A 16,173-nucleotide genomic window follows, 5' to 3' on the forward strand; every position below is an offset into this window, starting at 1 on the left:
GTAATGGGCATCCTAATCCCTTATGTGGCTTTGAAAATCACATTCTCGGTGTATCCCTGCATATTTAGAGAAGACTGAGGATGCTGCTACTCTTGAGTATTTTTAAATGGTGCCAAAATACCATGTGTTACAGGAATGGTAAATTATTCTTTCCCTATATATTCGAGATTGAGCTACTTACCAATGATATTTCACTGCTCTGTGTTTCCATACTGACAATTATTAATATTTTCTCCAATTCATCCAACACTGGGGAGAACAAATTATTTCTTTCAGTTTAAATAAATAAATGGCCTAAGTCCTGATTCTGCATTCAGAGGTGCATTGGCAGCCTTTGGTTTTGCACGAATCTGATTGCAAGAATGGGGCCCTAGTTAGATTCCTTTCTCTTGTTTGTAGAAGGAATTCTCGCCCATCAAAGAGGCTGATATTGCATTGCACTGTTCGTCCCATTTGAGTGCATCATCCCTTGTGTTTTCACTAAGCAGTCATGTATGAAAGTCCATAAACTGTGTGCAGCATTACCCCTGAGAAGGCTGATACATTCCTCCCTGTTATAAAAATTGGTTGCACATTCCTAGGCTATTTTGAGAAACCCTGGCATATTTCATGTTGCAACAAAATAGAGCAAGACCCATGTACCCATGATTTCAGCTTTGTTAGCAAGATTGAAGTAATTAAATAGATTTTTCTGCAACTATCTGTGTGTGAAATTTAAATGGCATTAAAAGGAAGAGTCTGGTCTGTACTGGTTTTCTTCCAATCTTGCAAGTGAAGAAGAATTTGCATTAAATAACTGACTATAGTTAGGGTTCCGTGTCTGTCACGGAGGTTGCAGAAGTCACTGATTCCGTGACTTTCCATGACCTCTGAGATTTCTGCAGCGGCCAGTGTGGCTGATCCCAGGGCCGCCCAAGCATTTTTGTCCCTAGACACTGCACAAAGTATTCAGAGCTTGGCTTTTTAACAAACTGATGGTGTCCTATGCTCACCTGCTCTAAATACTCTAGGGAGGTGAGTTTGTTGTCCTCATTCTAATTTGTAACTGTGTGGTGCTGCTCCCACTAGTTTGAGACTAAGAAAGAGATTTTTGCTAGCTTTTTAGAGACCTTTTCAGTAAAGGGAAATCTACACTTATTCCAAAGCTGGAAGCAGGGTTGGCTGGACAATCTGCAGTAAAGAGTGAAATGTACATCAAGATTAATTGAATAGGTCCCTGCTCCTCAAAGACGCTGCCAGACTGCAGCGAACCAAGTGTGGACAACATAGATCAACCAAGGCTGGCCAGGCCAGATGGCAGGAAAAATCTGGAAGGAAAAAGCACGTTAAGGGATTATAACGTAATGCACATTCTGCATTCAGCTCTGTCCCCAGAGCTCCCCTCAACCAGTTACTCTGCTCTTCCAGCCAGGGCCGGCTTTAGGAAGTGCGGGGCCCAATTTGAACAGTTTCAATGGGGCCCCGGCAGGGATGACTAAAAAAAACAAACAAACCACATGTAAAAAAACATGTGGGGCTTGTACGCACCGGGCAGTGCTCCGAGTCTTCAGCGGCACTTCGGCAGTGGGTCCTTCACTCTCTCCAGGTCTTCGGCGGCACTGAAGGACCCGCCACCGAAGACCCAGAGCAAGCGAAGGACTTGCCGCTAAAGTGCCGCCGAAGACCCAGAGCGCCGCCAGGTGAGTAACAATTAAAAAGGCGCCGCTAGCCGGGGAAGGGATTCTCACTGGGTGTGGGGCCCCCTTAGGCGTGGGGCCCGATTCGGGGAATTGGTGGAATAGGCCTAAAGCCGGCCCTGCTTCCAGCTTTCTTCTCCTCACAAAATTATTCCTTCCTTCTCCCTCCTCTGCTTCCCTCTAATGTGCCTGTAAAACACAGGAGGTGATGCCGAGCTACAGTGCCCCACTGGGAGCTGCAGACATATAGGCTGGTCACAAATGTCTACATTCCCCTCCTTCCGGTGCCAGCGGGGCTGGAACAGTTTTTGGAGTGGGGTTGCAGAGCTGCACCCCTCTTATCCCTGTCTGTGCCCCTCACCACCCCCTAGAGCTGAGGCCGGGAGCAGGGCCATGGTTTCAGGAAGGGGGGACGCAGACAGGGTTAAGGGGGCTGAGGCTGAGGCCACAGCTAGAGACGGTTGCGGAGCCCCAGGCAGCGGGACAGCAGCTGAGACCTCTCACATGGGGTCAGGGGCCAGGATCCCAGGGCTGGTGGCCAGGACCCAGGGACCAATGGCTGAGATCCAGGGGTCAGTGGACAGGACTTTGGGGCTAGCGGCTGGGACCCTGCATCCAGGGCTGGTGGCCGGGTGGGGCCAGCAGTGCAGCCCCTGAGGCCAGTGGCTGAGCGGGACCCCGGGCCGGCAGCGGAGCCCCTGGGCATGGGGCCAGTGGCCAAGCAGAACCTGGGGTGGGTGGCTGAGTGGGACCTGGGGTTGGCAGCAGAGCCCCCGGGTGGCAGCGGGGATGGCGGCCAGGACGACGGGTGGCAGGGGCCAGTGACTGGGATGGCAGGCAGCAGGGGTGCGGGGCCGGTGGGCGCAAAACCTGGGAGTGCTGCAGCACCCCCTGCACCCCTCCTTCCAGTACCTATGCCTGGTGCAAACAGTAATCAGGGAAGAAACGCTGCTCTGAGGCCAGGTCTACACTAGAACTCTTGCTGATATAACAACATTGGTTAAAGGAGGTGATTTTTCTTTTAAAATGAATTTCTATACCAGCAGAACCCATTGCGTAGACAGTGTCATAAAAGTGCTTTTGCCGTATAGCTTATTTCACTTGGGGAATGGTATAAGCTACACTGCCAAGAGCACTAGGAGGGTTTCCTCGGAAGGCAAACCTTTTCTGGTGTAGACTTGGTTTGAGACACTATGCCTGTTGGGGACATCTAGATTGGTAACATTTATGCACCTAAAGAAATAATCTAGTTGTTGGATTGCAAGCTCCTTGAGGGAAAGGACAACACAGAACTGCGCATAACATTGGTGCTTAGCAAGTAACAAACCAGACCATGATTCTTAACCAAATGAGTGCAGTAGAGTCGAGCCAAAATCTCTAGTATGGAGCTAGGTGTCCCAGCCAGCCTGTACCATGGCTGAGCTGCCAGGACAGCTGGCATGCGTCTGGAATTCATAAATCCAAGTAGATCTCTTTAAACTATATTTGACTAGCAATTTCTAAAGAAGGAAACAATCAACCTATCTTTGAGATTACTATTTTGGGGACTTCCAGGAGCAGTTTCACTAGTGCTTCTGTTTCTTGTGAATAAAGTCAGAACTCTGTGTTAATTAACAATTGTGGAGGAAGATCCTTCTCTGATTCCCTCGGGTCTCTTCAGAGAATCTTTCTTGTAGCCTTTTGAAGTTCGCTCTTGTGCTCCATTAACATCCCCTGCAGCCAGCATCTGCAGGAGGAACTAAAACAACACACACACACACACACACACACACAATTACTAGCAATGCACTTAAATGGCTGACTGTTTAATACAAAAATATTTTAAAGGAATTGCAGGGGATCAAGAAACCAATGTGATTTGTGTTCACATAGAGATTTTTTTTAGTGAAGGCAGTTTAGACCTGATGGAATGGTGCCTGATACCCCACGATAATGAGATGTTCTGTATATGCACGGTTACCATACGGGTAACAACAGAAGTGCAAGCTTCCCTTATGCTTACACCTTTTAACAATCCTGTCCAAATGACAGCAGCACTGTTCCAACAAGCTATTAACAGATGGGTTTAAGCTGTTTCCCTGAGCAGGGTGTATTTTTAGTTCATTTTCTTAATGACAACTGATCTATCCAAGCTGTGTTAACTGCCCTGAGGACAAATGCAGTCTTGATATTAGCAGTCTGGCTGCGTGGAGTGGCATAAACTTGCATCAGGATTTTGAATCTGGCCCCCAAGCTAAGAGCACTGTTCCTGGCTTGCTTGAGCAGAACCAAACCACACTAAAGCATGGTACCTGGATATGTTACACCTTGTTGTGTGGATGAGGCCTATAAATTACACCCTTAGCTAGTGCACAGCATGGCTGTATAACCAGCTTCTTGTATGGGTCTGAGACTAAAAATCCCTGTCCATGTGGGCCAGGGAGCCTGTGCTAGAAACAACGGTGCCTGAACAGAGCTACAGCAAGCACAGCTCTGATTCCTGAGTGCACAGGCCTAGGGCACCACAGCCCATGCTGTTGCGATCATGTTGACCAGCTGTTAACACTCTCACTGACTTACCTCAGGCTTCCGGTAGCCCTTCGTTTCGAGGAATTCCTTAAAAGCGTGTGTTCCATGGAGCTGCATGAGCTCTGCCTCCTAGGGGAATTTCCAAAAGAGACTTGAACAGCTTCATAGGAAGGGAAAACTTAAAACAAGCTTGTGAAACTTATTTTTATTTACACCCTCTTTGAGTCAACCACAAGGGGATTTCTGTGACATTCTCATCACTACAACAAACACCAATTAACCATTAAGTATCTTAATTAGCTTAACTGATTTCTGATTTGCTGCTATTATAGAGATCTGGTTACTTCACAACCCTGAAGTGTGATTTTTTAAAACAGATCATAATCAAATTTTGGTCACCTAATTTGACCTCCTGTATAACACAGGCCATAGAACTCACCCAGGAATTCTTGCAGAAGAGGAAATTATTCTTCCTTACTATGTACGTGAACACTATCGAGCCCAGTAACGTGTGGTTGAACTGTACGGTACCTTGTTTTTTCAAGAAATGCCTCATTGGATCAACAGATTTTGTAAAGCTTTCGGATGAAGCAGATTTCCCATCCTGCTCCCAACACAGGATCTGTTTCTAACTTACCTCTCCCCAGGCTTTGCCTTTATCATCTTAAACAGTACTGACAAACCCAAATCTTATTCTCCACCTACGCATTCTATTGACCTTGGTTGTCTCCACCAATTTTTCCTTGCAGGATTCCTCTGTCTCTAATCTTCATTCTCAGAGACATTCAAACCCTCTTGTACTCCTGGTCTGAAGCTAACAGAACCCATCTGGTCTGACATCAGAGTGAGTCAAACGAAGCCCTTTGCATCTGGGTCCTAGAATCTGATGCTTTCTGATAGCTTTAAAATAGAAAACAATGAGGCTGCCACTTATTCACTGTAATTCAACAAACCAAGATTGTATAACAATCATTGCTTTAAAAATCTGGTCCCCTCTTTCACAGTGAGCAATTGCTAAACTCTTGGATTGAACTTCGGAAGCATTGCCCTCTAGTGGGCCAGGAGTATCTTTACTGTTCCTTAAGCATAAATCTAGGGAGTCTGGGGGATGTTAGTACCACTTTGACACTTGTTTGCTACTGCTAGAACAAAACGTAAATGCAGTGGTTGCAGAATGAGCCCCTCTGCTGTTCACCATCAGTCTGATAATAATGCTCAACCTTCTGTAGCACTTCATCATAGGATTTTTTACGACTCATCACATCCCCTAATGTATGTAAGGGGTAGTTGTCTGTTTACATCTGTGATGAATTTGAGCCCTTGTTTTTATAGGTGGATATTGCAGCCAAAACCCAATGCTTTCTGAACTGACCTGTCACATGCCTGATCTCTCCCAGGGAATGAATTTTTGCCACATTGGAAAGTATCTGGTTAATCTGCTTATTTACTGAAGCAAAACACTCTCACCTGCATTAAAGAATCACTTGAATTAAAACAAAATCCTGCAGAATAACTGCTGGTCTGTGTGTAGCTGCCTTTTACAATCGCAGGCCACATACAAGCATTGCTGTGCCACCATTTAGTGTGGGCTAAATTAACTGCCATGTCTGGACCACAACTGGGAGTAGGGTGGATAATATAAACCATTCCCCGCACTGTGACTGCGTCAGACAATATATGGTGTGCAGGCGTATTCCGGTAACAATGTAAGCCCATTCACTTGGTTGGGAACTATACCACAGAGATTCCAGGGGCGCTTACAGTACCTTTTCACTAAACTGGTTCCTTAAATTCTGAACGGTATCCATTGCTGTGTTTGGATCCTCTAAAGGTTCATTTGCTCTTTGTTTTCTCCATGTTTTTGGTTCAAGGTACCAGGCTCCAAACCTGATCTTCTCCCATTTTGGTTGGGATGGATCCTATAAAAAGATAATTGGTAATACTCTCTAGTCATGTTTGCATTTGCTTCTCCTCCCACCACGTGTATGTGAACCACTGCTTTTTTCTGGGTGGAATGTCAGTCCTTATGAATGGATGGGATCCGGCACTCATTGAATGTGAGATGGATCGAGTACAGCTGATCATGTCTCCCATTGATCTCTACAGCAAGTATAAGTCCTAGCCCTGCTATAAGTGTGAATGTTTCATTGGTTATCTCTAATAATTACCAGCTCGCATTGACTTTTCTTTGTATTGCAAACAGCATTAGGCAAGGATCCACACAAGACAGCAATCCTCTCACAGAACCTCTCCCTTCATTCCAGGCAGGCAACCACTGCTTGGTTCTCATCTCAGACTTGTTAATTTTGTGGATGACCAAGGATGTCTCAGAGGATCACAGCTCTGGAGTCACTGACTTAGTGAATGTCTTTCCATCATAGTCTTTAAAGCAAAACTAGCAACAATTTTGGAGAAGCAGTAATCTCTCCATAGCTACGTTTGTGATTTGCTTTCTGATATAAGCCTAGATCTAGCCCAACTTTGCTCTCTCCCCTAAAATTGTCAGAAATGTCACTTCCTCTTCAGGTTTGACACAAGTGGTCTGTGGGCTAGTAGATAATGTTTTGCCCAAGTTTTAGGTGATTAAGATGAAAGCGTGTAGCAAGAAAAGCCATGAACAGGAGAGGCAAGACTTTTTAAGTTAAAAGGTGGTCATCCTGTAGTTTTAACTTGCACTTGCTCCCCAGTCCTCAGTCTGTGAGTTACACCAGCATAGGTTTAAGAGGGTCTACATATACCATCTCACACCACTGCTGAATTTGGCCCATTGGCTGGGAGCCTGCAATTCTGGACCTGATCCAAAGCTTACTGAATTCAACTGCAGGCTTTCAATTAACATCAGCGGGTGTTGGATCAGGTACTTTATACAAGCAAAACTTTGTGAGTCACAAATGTTCAAAACAGACAGTGATTGTGAATGCCTCAATTTTTGGTGCCCAGCTTCAAACACCTTAGAGGAACCTGTTTTTCAGAAGGCGGGTGCTCAGTACTTCTTGAAAACCAGGCCCCTTTAATGTATCAAGATGGGCACCCAAAAATTAAGGCTCCTAAAATAAGTAGAAACATCTGAAAATGTAGGTCTAGGCCTGTTTACCTTGGCAAGGCATGGGCGGCAGCTGTTCTGAAGAGGACTCTTGACAGCGGTTGGTGGAGGTGAAACACCCATATATTTTCTCAGTTCTGCTGGCACATTGTTTAGTTCCACAACATGGATGGGCACAGACAGCACCAGCTTGGTTTCATATCCAGTGTCAAACAAGCTCAGAATGGTGGCTTCGTCCACTTTGTATTTTTCTCCTCCCTGCAGTAATAACCCAATTGCACAGCATAAGAGTGGGAAAAAGTGGCTTTTCTCCCTGTCATTCTGATTTTGCTAGCCCAGCACTCATATCCCCAGACCTCATCTTCCTTAGGACAACCAAGGTATATCTCTTGAGCCACATCTGGTTTCTGCTGATTCGATTGATTTTTACATGTTTAACATGTGCCCGTCATAGTAATCTGTAGGCACATTTAAAGTTGATTTAACAACCATCCATGAACTGGTGAACTAATGTTGATCAAATAAATGGATGTGACTCAAGAATGGAGCAGCTACATGAAATCTGACAAGTACACTATGTCCCACTCCTGCAGAGAAATGCTCTGAGTAAACAAATTGACTTGACAGTATTCCAGAATAAGTCACTTGTTGTTTGCTTGCTTTCCAACTGGTTGACCTCAGTTACGCCCCAAACGTTCCTGTACATTAGGATGAACGTTTTCAGACCTGGGTGCCTGAAGCTAAGCATCCAAAGTCATATTTAGGTTCTCAAGTCTGGAGAACATTGGCCTCAGTCTTGATCATTGCATTTCTGGAATGAGAGTGTTGGGTTTTACAGGTTCTTTTACTTACCAAAGAATCCACCCAGTCACAAAACTCCTTAGTCACTCGCTTTACGTTCTCATCCAGGGGTGGATCGTAGCTCAGACTGGCCTCCTTTTCCCTTGCTGCTACCTCTTTCTTGGACAGGTAGGTGTACTGCGGATTCTTGCCCTTGGACTCCTTGCTGCTTAAAATATTTATGTTATAAAATAACACCTAAAATGTCTTTGGTTAGCACAAACAAGACCCAGTAATAACTGGCACGGCACTGTCACTACTACAGAGGGGCACATAAAACTTGTGTTTATCTTGCTTTGGCTCACAAATGGTCCAAATGACTTGTACAGTTGGGACTAAAATAGCACGGTGATTTCATGCATTAAACATTCACCTCTGGAAGACTTGGTTCAAACTGGTCTCACAAACATAGGAAAGCCACCTAACCTGCTCCTATCGAAAGTTCCATAGTTTGAAGGCCGGGCCTATGTTCAGATCTGCATTTTTCTGGAGGGAAAAAGGTAATCTGGCTAAAAACAAACAACGCTTCAAATTGGCACGATACATGTCTGTCACTACACTGTTCTGTCACTGGAACCTTCATCCTCCCTTACCTGCTTGTTGTATCACTACTGAATGTCTTGTCTTGGTTTAGACTGTGAATTCTTCTGGAGTTGGACTGTCTCCTTGTGGTTTTGTACAGCACCCAGCACAATGTGATCACATTCCTGATAGCGGCCTCTGGGCAAGACTAACTAGTGTATTCTAGGACATCAGTTTATACTCGGTATAATCTGAAATAGGGGTAGGCAACTTATGGCATGTGTGCCAAAGGTGGCACGTGAGCTGATTTTCAGTGGCATTCACACTGCCCGGGTCCTGGCCACCAATCCGGGGGGGCTCTGCATTTTAATTTAATTTTAAATGAAGCCACTTAAACATTTTAAAAACCTTATTTACTTTACACACAACAATAGTTTAGTTATATATTATACACTTAGAGAAAGAGACCTTCTAAAAATGTTAAAATGTATGACTAGCACGCGAAACCTTAAATTACAGTGAATAAACGAAGACTCGGCACACCAATTCTGAAAGGTTGCTGACCCCTGATCTGAAGGATGCAGGTAAGGGTATTTTGTGATCACAGAACCATAGAATATCAGAGTTGGAAGAGACCTCAGGAAGTCATCTAGTCCAATCCCCTGCTCAAAGCAAGACTAAAAATACCGTCCCTTTGGTATCAGATTTTGTTGAAAAGGTTGACCCAAGAAATATTTTTTCAGTAAAAGACACGAGGTGTTTCTCAGAACACTGATCACCTCAAGCTATATTATGTAGGTCTAGATGACTCCCAAACTCTTTTTGGACACACCAGTCAAAATACTGTACAAAGGTTACAAATGTGGAAAGGAAATGTGACAACTGTCCTTCTCTGCACAGGAAAGTACCTGGATTGATATATCCGGGGGCTATGTGTCAGGATTAAGATGTATTTGCAGAAGAGAGTAATGTGGGGAAACTTGCTTTGCGCCATGTGCCAGGTTCCTGTGCTGACTTTTGTCCCATGAAACACCACTGACTTTGTCAGCGTTCCCTGGGGTGTACATCAGCAGAGAATTCACCTGTGTCTGGCCCTAGTTGGCATTGTTACCATATCACCTGTGTAAATAGACACTTTAAAAGTCATGTGTCGGCCATGTTTGTTCTCCACCTATCTGGGGAACATGGGTTCCCACAGTCACTCCCTGACCCAGTTCTTCCGCATGGCTGTGAAACATGCTGTGGCAGGCAAGACTCTCTGAAGGTGAATTGGCACAGAGTATGGAGTACCCCCAGCCTTAGAAACAGGGAATTCCTCTCTTTCAATACAGCTACATTCAGAAGAGAGAGATTGGACTGAACTGAACCCAGGCCCAGCAGCAGAAGGTGGATTCAGGTGGCCTGGTGTTACTCGCTCTGTCCTGTCCAGTACTCACAGGGCTGATGGCCTGGGACATGCTTCTTTACTTTTCCCATCCTCCGGCTGATACAGCACTTGCTGAGGGGTGTGGCTGTCCTGGTCACAATCCTTGTATTGACCTTCACTATTCAAGCACATCTCAGGATCCAGGATGCCCACAACCTCTTTGAAAAGCTAAGAGCCAAACAAGAACAGAGCACGGTATTCACACCAGCGCAGTTCCCATGGAGACTGCGTAAGGGGACAGATTACAAACAGAGCTCCTGGACAGCATAGCGATGAACAGATGGAATCAGTCCTATTGTCAACTCACCTGTCCCAGACACCAGATGCCTCAGAGGAAGGTGCAAGAAACCCCTGAATTGGCAGATGTGGGATAATCTCTCCCCATGAAGGACTCATACAATCCCCCAATAGTTAGAGATTGGTGTCATACCTGAAGCATAAGGTTTAACATCCCTTCCAAAACCTTGTTTAGCATTAACTAATGTATCTCTGGATAGTTATCTATATAAATGTCCAGTCCTTCTTTGACTCATGCTAAGCTCTTGGCCTGAACAGTATACTGTGGCAATGAGTTCCACAGTCTACTTATAGATTGTGCGAAATAGTTTTCTTTCATTGGTTTTGAATTTACTGCCTTTAATCTCATCAAAAGTCCCTCTGTTTCATAACCCAAGGACAGAAGTTGAGTCTACGCTGTGACCTGGGGTCTCACTGATCAGACCCAAGATTTCTCATTCACCCCTCAAATTTCTAAGAGTTTGCCTGACACACTAAATAAACTCTCTTGATGATCTTACTGTTTCTTATCCTTACCCCAGTATGTTCCCTCATAGCATTCTGCCCTGACGAGGAGTATGCTTGCCATGAATTCCTCTCTCCCATACTCCTCTCCCAACACAAGACTAACCCTGTCCCTTTGCCTGGTCCCTTCCTCTCCAAATGATCATGCTAACTTTCCCACTTACCTTCACTATCTGCCCGCAGCTTAGTACAGAGTCTCTCTGAGCTCTGTAAAAGAAGCTCCCTGCCCCAAACCAGAGGTAGAACTGTGTGCTGACTACTCTTTGCTGCTTCTTTGCATGAAGCAGGGAATGGGCAGGGACAGAGGCTGGAGAAAGATGGGGCTGTTCGAGAGACAGGCGGGGGAAGAATGGGAGTTGGATCAGGTCAGGACTCACTCTGGTGTCTTGGTCAAACTCTTACCTCTTTAATTTTGAGCAGAGACACTGTCATGGAATATCCGGTTATATCTGATGTCTGGTAATAATTTAATTTTGGCTACACACACTGCCTAAATACAGCCCCATGTGCTTGACTTCTACAGTAGCCCTTTAAAAAGAATGCTGCCTCATGTTACATTTTGACAAATGAATGGGGACAGGTTCACTGACTGCAAATAATGTGACAAAACTCAAAACTGACGCCAGTTCAGCTCTCTTGCTATGTTTAAGATCATTCATCTTGCCATGATGAGTCATATAGAAAATCTTCAGAAGGGAACAGCTGACAACTGAATTATTTTTGTGTTTAAACTTGCCAGAAAGGCACTTGTCTGAAAGAAGAACAGCAGCAACGATGGGGACTTTACCTCAGGAGGAATGCTTTCTTCCAGGTGAGGGTAGAGTGCTAGGGGGTGCTGGCTCAGGCAGTGTTCTGTCTGTGCAATGTGATCCCGCCTGGCTTTCTGCAATGGACTGAGCTTGGAAGGACTGACTTGGGTTTTGGTGCACTTTTTCCTTCCCTTCTGCTGGGCCATGCGTGAAGCATCAGATGCTCGATTACGCAGAACAATCGGTACAGGCCCCTTTGTGCCACAGCTGATGATGTTGTCAGACGGTGGAGGGAAGCCGCTTCTGAAATCATCCAGACCACTTTTCAAGAATCTCCAACGCTGGCTGTTAAGGGAATCTGAGAACTTCCGTTTGTTGCGTTCTTGAAAGTACTTAGACGGCATTTTCTTCTGGTACCTGAAAGCAAACATTTCTGGGCAGTGCTGGAAGTAATGGGGCTTTTAATGACGCACATGAACATCACTGGAGTCTCTCTGGTGTTCTTATTTGTAGTGTTGTTAAATATTCAAAGTCCAAATCACTATGCAACTCCACCACGTTGGCACACATTGTCCAGGAGGCATGCTTGCTCCATCACTCAACCTCAGAGAAAAGCCTGGCCCTAAGAACTGCTCTAGGGGAAGCTGGTAGTGATCCTATGAAGCAGAGCTGGCCAAATGACGGAATTGCCATCCTGGGGAAATGTTGAAATTTGGTTTAAAAAAAAGTCAAATCTGGGAATTTTTTGCAAGATGAAATATTCTGAAATATTTCATTTTTATCAAAAGCCTTGATTTAGATAAGGTTGAAACATTTTGTTTCTACTTTATCATTTCCACTGATATATTATGGTTTGTATGTTATGATTTATTTAATGTATAGTATATTATATACTCTAAAACCTCAGCGTTACGAACACCAGAGTTATGAACTGACTAGTCAACCACACTCCTCATTCGGAACTGGAAGTATGCAAGGCAGCAGCAGAGACCAAAAAAAAAAGCAAATACAGTATAGTACTCTGTTAAATGTAAACTACTAACAATATTCAAGGGAAAGCAGCATTTTTCTTATAGTAAAGTTTCAAAGCTGTTTGAAGTCAATGTTCAGTTATAAACTTCTGAAAGAATAACCATAACGTTTTGTTCAGAATTATGAACATTTCAGAGTTACGAACAACCTCCATTCCCATCATGTTTATAACTCTGAGGTTCTACTTTATTATGAAAATTGAAGTGATAGTCAAACCAAAATGATAAAGTCAAAATGAAATGTTGTGATAATTCTAAGAAAAGTTTTGTAGAAATTGACACATTCCCATGACGCTTTTAGATTTTGTCAAATGTGCATTTTTTTTAAATGGAAAACTGTTGGTTGGAAAATTTCTGACCAGTTCTACTATTCAGGTTGTCATTACTGCTCATTACTATGCAACTTCAATTGCCCAGAACTTTGGCAAAATCTAACTGCAGAAATCATTCACTCATGATTTATGCCTCAAACTGATTTTTTTTTAAACTTTCACTGAAAATGATTTAGTCATTTCTAAGAACAAGATCAGGAAAAACATGTAGTTTTACCAATTTAGAGTTTATTTGTTTTTGTTTTTTTAAAAGCTTTAGGGCAATTTTTTTCAAAAGCACCAAGGTCCCATTTTCAAAGCAGACTTAGACAATGAGGAACCTAAGTGCCAGTAACTTTTAATGAGGTAAGTGATTTTACAATTGCTGCCCATAATGCCTCCATGGTTTGGAACAGAACTTGCAATTTGGCAGGAAGATGGTCCTGTGGTATGAGGTGTCTCTTGCTATCTCCATGAAAATCCACCAGATTTGGCTAAGTTATAAGACCCAGAAAATCACTATTTGCATATGAATTTGAGGCTTGTTTCTAAATTCTAATCTTCACTATGCATGCTCTCAAACCCCAGTGAGACTGCATCGGCCCTATAGACATTTCTGAGAGTATACAGACAAAATGGAACCTCCTGCTCCCCTCTCTTCTAGGGGAAGGTTTACTAGGCTGGGAACCAGGAGACCCTGACTACTAGACTCTCCTCTTCAACAGACTGGTGTTAATAATTCAATGCACTTCACAACCATTAATACCGAGCAAGGCCTCATGCCCCATTTTAAGAGGGAGGCAAGCATCAGCTCTCAATTTTAGAGGAGTGATTGAGATGTTTCACAGTGTCACTTCAGGCAGAACCAAAAGTTTCCAGGAAACATGCAATTTACTCTGAGCATCAGACAGTTTAATTCCAGAAGTATGTTAAAATATTTAGCTAGAATACCATGGTATTTGCAATTTGATTGTGAACTGAAACTGCAAAAATCAAAATACATACCTTACGTGTTGCACAACTCAGGGTAAAACTCTCACATGCAAGATGGCATCTAGCTCGGTCACTGATGCATGGATCGGATTTATAAAATGCTCCCCATTCAATGACAGTGCAAATATGTGTGTAGCTACATTTTTAAATATACAGACTCTTGCAGTGTTGCTTCAGGGCAGGCAAGCTCCAGTGCTAAGCTCCCAGTGCATCTTGCATACTGCAGGCATGTTTGGAGCTGGTTGTTGTGGAAACCAAATCCCATAGACTCACAAGTGCTCTCTCTCTCTCTCTCTCTCTCTCTCACACACACACACACACACACAGAATTCTTGAACAGTTTATTGTGAAATGCAACTTAAGAATTAAAAGCTAAATTTGATTTCATCACACTAGTAGGGTTCTCGTGCATGAAGTGTTATAATTAAAAACTTGACTAGCAATTCGTCCCTAATGTTTATAAAATGAAATCATGTTCTCCCTCAATGATGTTTTGCTTCACACGATTATGCTAAATTGTCTTCAGTGTTGCTCCACACAAGTGGGGGAATGTTCATTTAAAGAATAAAACAAACAATTTCTGATCCGGTAATGACTTCAAGGGAAAATGCAATCACTGACGCATGGACTTAAATGGGAACTACTTGTGTAAGTAAGGGATACTCTTGTGAGCAAATGTCACAGAATCAAGCCCAAAGGGAGTATTAAGTTGGCATTAGGCCACATCCAGCTAGTTCCTGACCACTGCAGTTCCCCTTGCATGTAGAAACTAGACAATCATGTGACCTATAATAACTAAAAATCAGTACACCTCTACCCCGATAGAACGCGACCCGATACAACACGAATTCGGATATAACGTTGTAAAGCACCGCGGAGCCCCTGGCCCTTTAAAGCGCCACCAGAGTGGATGAGCATATGGTGACTACTGAATAGTAGTTCCTTAACATTCAGGGGTTCATTTTTGTGTTGACATGCATCAGTTGAATGAAGCTGCAATTTAGAAGCAACAACTGATTCCCGCAACTGAAGAAATGCTCCATGTCATATAGCAACTGTTTCCACCAAGCTTGATTGAAAATGAGGTTTTCACTGACTCAAACTATTACCAGAGTCCAGAGGAATTGTAAGTCATCAGGGGTTTTACAGCGAGAAATGGTTCTTCATGTGCTCTAGTAATGCACCAGCACATTGTAACAACATGTTTTGCAAGAGCACAATCGGATCCAGTCAGCATCTAATGCCATAATATCTTTGAACAAGGATAGCAACTTCAGATGTTTCTCTCCCTTCTAAATGTGTTTAAGGGAGGAATCTTTATGACACGAGAGAAGTACACATCTGTCACCTCCAATTGTATTTTCCAATGGGAGGAAAATAATGGAGCAGAAGTTATCTAGACTGATACTGGTACCAACATGGAAAAGTGGGGGAAATGTCATGACATTAGGATTTAGGACTCGAGTGACATCTCACTCTCTGCGCAGGGGGTTTCTTTCAGAAAAAGACAAAGCAAAGTGCAGCTTCCTACCTGCTAGAATTCAGAGTCCTCTGAGACACCCGCAGTGCCCTGTGTCATGTCAGAACAAGGAGTGACTTCCATGATTAAAAACAATTTCTAATTGGGAATGAAGGTGCCCAGCAGGAATGGTTTGGGAAAGTCCGGGGACTAACTAACTTGCACTTAAATCCCCTCTCAAACGTCACTGAAATTGTACAACACTGAACACTTAGCTGCCTCCAAAAGGTACTGAGAGAAGATACTGAAGCCTACTCCATATGGGTGATGGCTGTAATTGCTTGTGAGTGATGATAGCCCCTCCAAGCAGCTCTCAGGCGGCTTCTGCAGGTCTTCCTGACGCCCATGAAATACAGAGGAATCAGGGGAAGATAAAAACAGGCTACAAACCAGTAACTGGAACTCCTAAGATATATCCTGCTTTCCTCCCTCCCCACATCTACGCTCCTGGATATTGTGCCATACAAATCTCTGTTGAATTATTGTATTCTTAGGCCAAGGACCTCACTTGGGACATGAAAACCATTTTCTGCCCAGCTTTACTGTCAACCCTGCAACCGAGGTCTGGCTCATCCTGTCTGTTCCTCAAAACTACCGGTAGATGGCAGCAGAGAACTCCTTTCCCTGGGATCTTCAGACCACAGTGGCACTCACACTGCCTGGGTCCTGGCCACCGGTCTGGGGGGGCTCTGCATTTTAATTTAATTTTAAATGAAGCTTCTTATACATTTAAAAAACCTTACTTACTTTACAT

General features: G+C 43.9%; 1 protein-coding gene across 2 annotated transcripts; it reads right to left on the reverse strand.

Annotated features, from left to right (window-relative positions):
- Window positions 1–639: 639 nt before the first annotated feature.
- Window positions 640–14,129, reverse strand: LOC127046231 (protein FAM47B-like). 2 transcript variants are annotated; one of them, XM_050942928.1, is made up of 8 exons: window positions 13,913–14,129; window positions 11,604–11,982; window positions 10,026–10,183; window positions 8,080–8,233; window positions 7,279–7,485; window positions 5,951–6,103; window positions 4,236–4,313; window positions 640–3,414 (listed from the first exon to the last, which is right to left on the reverse strand). In XM_050942928.1, exons 2-8 carry the CDS (start codon window positions 11,967–11,969, stop codon window positions 3,283–3,285), a joined length of 1,248 nt encoding a protein of 415 aa, XP_050798885.1. In that variant the 5' UTR covers window positions 11,970–11,982; window positions 13,913–14,129; the 3' UTR covers window positions 640–3,282. The 2 variants fall into 2 exon arrangements, with proteins under 2 accessions (XP_050798885.1, XP_050798884.1); XM_050942927.1 differs by having other exon boundaries at window positions 8,080–8,236.
- Between the last annotated feature and the right edge of the window lie 2,044 nt (window positions 14,130–16,173).

The sequence above is a fragment of the Gopherus flavomarginatus genome, chromosome 3 (genome assembly GCF_025201925.1).
Source record: "Gopherus flavomarginatus isolate rGopFla2 chromosome 3, rGopFla2.mat.asm, whole genome shotgun sequence".
NCBI lineage: Eukaryota > Metazoa > Chordata > Testudines > Testudinidae > Gopherus > Gopherus flavomarginatus.

Bases quoted from the DNA above. Each gene is read 5' to 3' on its own strand.
- LOC127046231 (XM_050942927.1), bottom strand. From the start codon at position 11,969: ATGCCGTCTAAGTACTTTCAAGAACGCAACAAACGGAAGTTCTCAGAT. The intron at 8,237-10,025 runs GTGAGTACTGGA...AAATATTTTAAG, and splicing joins TGTCCCAGGCCATCAGCCCT to CAGCAAGGAGTCCAAGGGCA. The intron at 7,486-8,079 runs GTAAGTAAAAGA...TTATTACTGCAG, and splicing joins GTGACTGGGTGGATTCTTTG to GGAGGAGAAAAATACAAAGT.